Here is a 7,594-nt window from a genome sequence, read left to right on the forward strand (position 1 = left end):
TGGCGTCCAACCTGAGACTTTGAGCAGGTCCAGGACTGTCAGATGACCAGGGCTGCATTGTGCTGGGTGCTGTACACTGTTTATTAGGTGTATTATGGTAGCGCCTAGAAGACCCAGTCATGGCAAAGAATCCCATTGCCGCTGTACGTGACTTGTTAGGTGTATTGCAGTAACACCTAGGTGGACTCCCAGCTATGGCCTAGGACCCCAGTGTGCCAGGTGCTGTACAAACACAAAACACAGTGATGGCCCCTGTCCCCAGTTGCTCACAGTCTAGGTATAGGACAGGGGAAAACAAGTGGCTACAGACAGGCTGACGGGGAAGAACCAGGGGAACAATGAGATGACACTAATAGGCATTGGCAGATGGTGCCGTATCCCAGTCTGAGACGTCTCTTCCCAGAGCATCAGAGCCGGTCCATGGATCCCTGCTGCACTGGGCTAGGTTTGTGATACATTTTCTTTGCAGGGGAGCTGTTGCAAACAGCAATGGAGTTTGCCTCCTGCCTGAATAGCCCTTGATTAGAGTCAGTCGGGCTGGGAGGACACACAGAGTCTCTTTGGGATCAGGCCTTGAATCTGGGCTGAGATGCCTGATAGAGGGGACTGGCCTGCCTGCTGTTTGTGACCCCTCTGTCCCCAGACAGGTGCAGAGTGGAAGGGGAATGATGTACAAGGGAAACTAAGAATACCCTGGTACTGATTTCTCCTCCAGTGGGCCTAAAGTGCACTCCTGTTGGCAGGGAGTTGGCCTAGGTGTCAGTGGTGGGATACCAGAGTTAATATCAGTCACACAGTGATTTGCTTTTTCACTGGTGATTTTCCTTGTCTTTCTAGCAGATCCGGCATGAACTACTCAAACCCAGGGGGTGAATTCACCACCAGGCCCAAAACCCTGGTTACACCTGCTAGGTACAAGTTAGCTGGGAGTCCGAGGCTGGGGGGCATTCATTCAGTTCCCAGGAAGGCACCAATTCATTGTTTTGCAACTTCATTTTTACTCATTGCTGGCTAAGAAGCAGCGAGCGAAATGCACCAGGCTGTGTGGATGGGCAGGGCAGCGGAGGTTAGGGGGAGGTGCTCAGAGCTGTCACTTCAGCTGAAATCAGTTCGGTGCATAATTTCCCAATTTCCCTTCCCATGAACAAACTCCCGCTCTCCTTGTCGGCGCTGGGAACAGGTGTCTTTGGAATGGGTGGTGGCTACCCCGGGGGAAATAACATGTGGAAAAGGCCCAGTGAGGACAGGGCAGGCTGCAGTTTTAACAGGAGTTAGCAGGTCAGGTAATGACGAGGATCTCCCATAAACGGTCACTCAACTGGCTGACATGGGGGAGGGCTACAAACTGCCGGGTCTGCCCCAGGGTTTGGATCGTGTCCGTTACCCCGGGGTAAATAAACCAGCTGGTTCCCTAGCAAAGACGCAGCCTAAGGGCCTGGGTTGGGATTGCCAAGGGAGCTGTGGGAGTTCGAATTGAACATGGCTCCTAACTCCCCGAGGCTCCCTGCCTTGATGCTCATGGGTGGGGCATTGCTTGAGAGGAGCGGTGTCTGGGGTGGGGGAGATCAGCCTGGGGGGACTCAGCCCCTCTGCAAAGCAGCCCCTGCATCTGGGCCAATGCAAAGGGCAGAAACGGCGCAGATCCAGCCCACATAGCGATTCCCAGCACGGCTCAGGGCTGCAGCCTCCTCATCGTGGCCTGTATCCAGGGGATGAAGGTGGAGACTCTTGTGTAGACACTTGGGGGGCTCCCACTGGCAGACCCCCAAGAGACAATGCCCTGGGCTGTTTTCCCACACACCAGGGGGCCCCCAGAGTCACCCTGCAAAACAAAACAAGCCACAGATGGCGAAAAGCTCAGTGAGTCATTTCCCGCTGCTCTTCAAACACTGGTGGACACTTTAGTGACACCCCCCCTGCTACCCAGATGGTCTCTACTTGGGCCCCCCTACAGCCCAGCCTGTCTCAACAAACCCCCAACTCCTCCCAGTCAGTCTCTGTCCCCCTCCACCCCCCGAGAGAAGACCAGATATTTTCCCATTGGTTCGTACAGCACTTAGCACAGCAGGGCCTGATCTCTGATCTTTGCTTGTGGGCCCAACTGCAACAGCAGGAGCCTCGTTAATAATAAGGATTTATCAAGGACGCTTGGGAGTTTCACCTTAAAAGAGGCTTTGCTCTCCTTTGGGTCCCCCACACACATCATCGTGTAGGTGTTATATGTAGAATATGTCCCACCAGGATACTTCAGACACGTCTGATCATCCAGCACCTTCAAATCCACCTCCCGGAGTTTATGGGGGAGCTCCTTGTTGTGTGCGCTCGTCAGGCCCCAGCCGGCGACACTGCACACGGTCCCTGGTGGCACTCCCTGATGAGCCAGGGGGAGCGGGATGAGCCCGACCTGTTCATTGAGCTTTGCCTTGTGCTCCAGCTACAAACAAGAGAGGACACAAGCACCAGGGTCAATATGAAGGTCAGAGCTGATGATGGGTAGAGAGAGAATCCAAGAAGAGAGAAACTACAGCCAGTGTAGATGGGATGAGTGCAGCAGTGTGAGGTCACTGCGGAAGGGGTGATTGGGTGGGGTGTTACCTGCAGCAGCATGAGGTCATTATTATGGGTCTCTCTGTTGTATTGCGGATGGGGGATCCGGAGGCGCACAGAGAGTTTCTGTTGGCTCGGTTCCCCTTGGTTAATGTCATGGGCTCCCAGGCACACAGTGATCTTGCTGTAAAAGCCAAGAGCAATCCATGGGCATTTGGGGCAGGAGTGTACTGAGGTGGGGGGTGGGCACATGTTGGTCTGACATAAGTACTGATCTTGTGGGGACAGGGCAGCATGGGACACTCAGGCAGTGATCTCAGACGCCTTCATTCCCCTTGTTCCCTGGGTCTCAGCTCCCCTCCAGACAGGGGACCCCTCCCAGCTAGAACCAGACAGGGGTCTATGCCCAGCTCCCGCCACCCCAGAGCCCTGCAGAGCTGTCCTTGGGTTGTGAGCCCCTCCCTGCCCCGATCTGGGCACTGGGCCGGACCCCAGCTGGTGCCAATGGCTGTGGCTCCATTGATTTACCCAGCGCTGAAGCTGGACCATGGTTTGCAGAGGCCCCTAGAGACATGGCGACGCCCCCTGAGCAGATCAGACCCTGGGCTCTGCTCTCCCAGCCTGTCACACTAACTGCTCCTTCCCTGCAACCTGTGACAGCGCCAGAGCTCCCGGCTCCCCGATCACCCGCTAACCCCGACCTGCCCCGACGTCCCCAGCACAGAGGCGCTTACTATCCATTGCAGTGAGCGGCCGTCAGCACAAAGTTCTCCGCCACCAGGAACCCTCCACAGCGAAAACTCATGGCTCCGCGTTTTATTTGCAGACAGGCCATGTAGGGTCTAGAGTGGGGCTGGGCTTCCCGGCCTCCGATGATCTCACCTGTGGGGGGACCAGGTTCATATAAAAAGTCCCATCGTCTCCTTGGGCCGAGCTGGGACCGAGCTCCCCATCCCAAAGGGGAATCCCCACAGCCTCAAACCACCCCCTGTGGTGCTCTCCCTGGGGGATCCCTGTGCCTGGAACTCTGCCCCATAGAACCATAGAATATCAGGGTTGGAAGGGACCTCAGGAGGTCATCTAGTCCAACCCCCTGCTCAAAGCAGGACCAATCCCCAATTAAATCATCCCAGCCAGAGCTTTGTCAAGCCTGACCTTAAAAACTTCTAAGGAAGGAGATTCTACCACCTCCCTAGGTAACGCATTCCAGTGTTTCACCACCCTCCTAGTGAAAAAAGTTTTTCCTAATATCCAACCTAAACCTCCCCCACTGTAACTTGAGACCATTACTCCTTGTCCTGTCCTCTTCTACCACTGAGAATAGTCTAGAACCATCCTCTCTGGAACCACCTCTCAGGTAGTTGGAAGCAGCTATCAAATCCCCCCTCATTCTTCTCTTCTGCAGACTAAACAATCCCAGTTCCCTCAGCCTCTCCTCATAAGTCATGTGTTCCAGACCCCTAATCATTTTTGTTGCCCTTCACTAGACTCTCTCCAATTTTTCCACATCCTTCCCATCCTGAGCTCTGCCCCAGACTGGACACCCCATGGGGCCGGAGGATAAATCTAAAGCTCTGACCTCACGAGATGGAGAATTGGTGCAAAATGCACCAGGAGTGGGTCAGTAATCGCACTACCTTGAGGTAACGGCTTTGGGTGTCAACATCAGCCAGAACGCCATTGACAGGTCCCCTGCTGACATTTCACCTTCTCCACCAACCCCTAGTGACAAGCCAGGGCTGGTCCAAAGCTGCCCCTCCAAACTGCTTTTGTACAGAAAATCGGATTGTCTAGACAATGAAAAGTTTCCCAGAAGGCGTCTCCTCTCCTCAAACATTTTGGCTTTTTTTTTTTTTTGAAAACTGATTATTTCCCCTGCAGTTTTTGACAATTTTCAGCTGAAAATGTGTGAGTTTTTAGTCACCAAAACAATTTTAATTTTGGTCACACTAGAGACGAAGATGGAGTGGCAAGGTATGCAAGGGAATCATGCCGCCCCCCATCTGTTCAGCCCTGCTGCCTTCGCAGCCCTTCGGCCATTACTGCTTTTGTTTCTCCAAATGTTACCAAGATTGCCAGGATCTATGGCAACGTTATGCAGACCTGGCCAGCAAATTTGAACGAAACACTCATCCTCTGAAAAAGCATTGGGAGGAGGAACAAGACCAATTATTTTCTGCTAACCAAATGGAAACAAACTTTAGCCCGTGCTCCGAACTGCGCCTTGGAGCTACATTTAAGATGAATTCCACAGGAAATCCTATGGAGGATGCACTGGACCCCTCTTCAACTGTTCAATGCACGTGCTGCTAAGTCAGCTGTGACACAGAAGGTGCTGACTTCACCCACATGCTCAGAGACCAGCAGGCTTTGGGCAGAACTGAAGGGGACAGTGTTTTTTTCCCCCCATCAAATAAAATTAAACCTGTAATTTTCAACCTAGTGGGTGTTAACTGGAAGCAGAATAAAACAGAAAGGCTTTGGCTAAGCAGAGCACTAACAGCAGTGAAAAGCAAGTACCGCCAAAACGGAAATCCAACAATCAAAGATTAGAGCGTAGACATCCTAAGCTTGGCTGCCAGGGGAAAGAGCTATCGACTGTTACAGAGATTCCCAAGAGAAGTTGTTAGAGATATGAGATGCTTTCCTGGAAGTACCTGATCATCCTGTCAAATGCATGGGTCCACCTCACCACCCCACTTCTCTACCCACTTCCTTCCACTCCCTGTATCTATCCCTCTCATTTGAATTTTGCTTCTAGCCTTTATCTTACTTTAATAACTTTTCTTTAACTAGCGGGATTTTTATAATGCATATTTTGTTTGTAAATTGTGGAATACAATAAGGGATTGATATTCTAACCATTCTTATTACAGATAACTAAATGTTTCAAGCCTAGCTAAGGTGAGGTAGCAAATACTTAAGATCTTATGAGGTGTTTATGCATTATGAGAAGTTTATGTATATTTTGCTGTTTGTTTTCTCACTCTCTCTATATATCTTTTAAAAAATAATAAAAAGTTATTAGAAAAACAAATTACTTTGGGGGTTTTCACTGAAAAGTTGAAATTTCCCAGGGAAAAACTTTTCAGACCAACTCTGAACACGTCTCAGCCCAGGTGGATGAAGTCAAAGCTAGACAATTGGTGTAAAGACATCAGGGTGGAGGTGACAGGAGGGGCGGGGAAGAGCTGGTGAAGCTGAAGGACAACGTAGGCAGAAGAACAAATGGGGATAAACTGGGAAGGGATAGATGGAGGTGGAAGTGAGAGGGTCTCTAACCATCAGAGGGATGTAGGACTTAGGAATTGCCAGACTGCGTGGTTTGTTTTAACCCTGTGCAAATGCACGTCCTGAGATACTTGTATGGGTTGAAGGCTGGTTCTCTGAGGTTAACTGGCCCCTGGGAAGTTTCCGACGCTTTGGCCAGGTTTAAATCAATATCAGGACAGCCACAGGCAGAGCTGACCCAGTTGAACTACAGATGTGGTTTAAAATCAGGTTAATTAAAGCCATACAAGTTTGTGTGCAGCTCACATCTGAATGTTTTAACAGACGACTCATGGATGTTAGTTTGACGTCCATATGAAGGAGGCTGTTTTGACAGTCTGGTGCTGTTATTTGCATATGGTGCCACCAACCCAGAGGAGGGCCCCATTGTGCCGGGTGCTGCTCAGACCCTCAGGGAAAGTCAGTCCCTTCCCTAAAGAACTTCGATTTAAAATGACAGCACAGACAAAAGAAGAATGAGCTAGAACCCAGGAGTCCTGGCTGTCACCCCCAAGCTCTACGCTAATCACTAGACGCCACTCCCAAGCAGGGACTAGAACCCAGGCGTCTTGGCTCCCAGTCCCCACTTAAGATACCCCTGTGTCTCTCTCCTGCTCTCTGTCTCTCTATGTATCTCTCGGGGGCTTTATCTCAGTACCAGCTCCACCACCCAGACTCCTTCACCCCCACCTCCAAACCCGTCCCTAGCCAGGTCCTGGGAGCCAGCGATCACCCTGGCAGAAGCATCTGACTCTGGGGAGGATCTGGGATTTGCAAACAGCCCAGAGGAGCTCCCGGCTCTACTCCCATGATCCCTGATGCCCCCGCACTCACCAGCCCCAGCCCAGGGGGGCAGGAGAAAGGCCGCCGGCAGCAGGATCAGGATCAGCATCGTCACCGTCTGGGGAAAGTGACAGTGCTCAAGCCCCAGTCCTGGGGGATTTATAGAGCCAGCAGCAAACCACAGGTCACGTACGCGCCCCCTTCGCAGGGAGCTGGGACCACACACAGGCACCCTCAGAAACCTCAGCATCATGCCACTGACACATGGGGGCACGAGGGAGGGAGCTGGGGCTGGAAAATAACCTCTCTCGAGAGGAAGGAGCCCAGGGGAAAGTCCCTCTGGGACGGGGCATCTCTCACCTGGTGCTGGGCTCATCTGGAGTTCGCCCGTCTCCTCTGCTCCAGCAGCTCATCTGGTGGGGAGTGCAGCCGATGCTGAGTCACCCGCTGGCTTGGCTCAGCTCCCCGCTTCTGCCCCAGCGTGCGTCTCAGAGCAGTAAGAAGGGGATGGGGGCCATGCTGGGACTTTCTGTAGCCCAGCCACCGAGCCCACGGCAGAAATTCTCCCAGAGGATGTGAAGCACATAGTCCACCCATGGTGGACATGGGGGAGCACAGATACCATGGTGATGGGTGATGGGGAAGGCCCTAAACAGGTGGTGCAAATGCCCCACACAACAGGGGTGACCACTTGGAAATGTGACTCTGGCTGTCCAGACGTTTGAACATCTCACGCGCCTACAATTCTGGGCCCCAGAAAGTGGCTTAAAATTGCCCTGAGGCCCCGGCCCCATTTCTCCATCAAGCTCCAAGCTCTCCTGAAATGCCTTGGTGTATTTCGTAAAGCTCCAGCATCAGGAGTCATGGGATCACCTGCGAATTTCGGCTTCTCTTGTGGTAAATTGGACATTTTGAGCCCACGAAGCTGCAGAGAAGAGCTTGAAGACATGACCCCTAAATGTATAAAGCCCCCTGGTCTTCTCCTCCACCATCC

At 52.3% G+C, this 7,594-nt stretch overlaps 1 protein-coding gene across 1 annotated transcript in view; it reads right to left on the minus strand.

The window, feature by feature from the left end:
* The window catches only part of LOC141996971 (cathepsin G-like), a 97,175-nt gene extending 90,466 nt beyond the window's left edge, over positions 1–6,709 (minus strand). Inside the window, exons 1-4 of the mRNA XM_074969265.1 lie at positions 6,652–6,709; positions 3,282–3,429; positions 2,596–2,731; positions 2,162–2,434 (exon numbers count right to left, since the gene is read on the minus strand). Coding sequence (XP_074825366.1) covers positions 2,162–2,434; positions 2,596–2,731; positions 3,282–3,429; positions 6,652–6,709 — 615 coding nt within the window. The remainder of the gene's footprint in view (positions 1–2,161; positions 2,435–2,595; positions 2,732–3,281; positions 3,430–6,651) is intronic.
* Positions 6,710–7,594: the final 885 nt, after the last annotated feature.

Source organism: Natator depressus, chromosome 13, assembly GCF_965152275.1.
Source record: "Natator depressus isolate rNatDep1 chromosome 13, rNatDep2.hap1, whole genome shotgun sequence".
Classification (NCBI taxonomy): Eukaryota; Metazoa; Chordata; order Testudines; family Cheloniidae; genus Natator; species Natator depressus.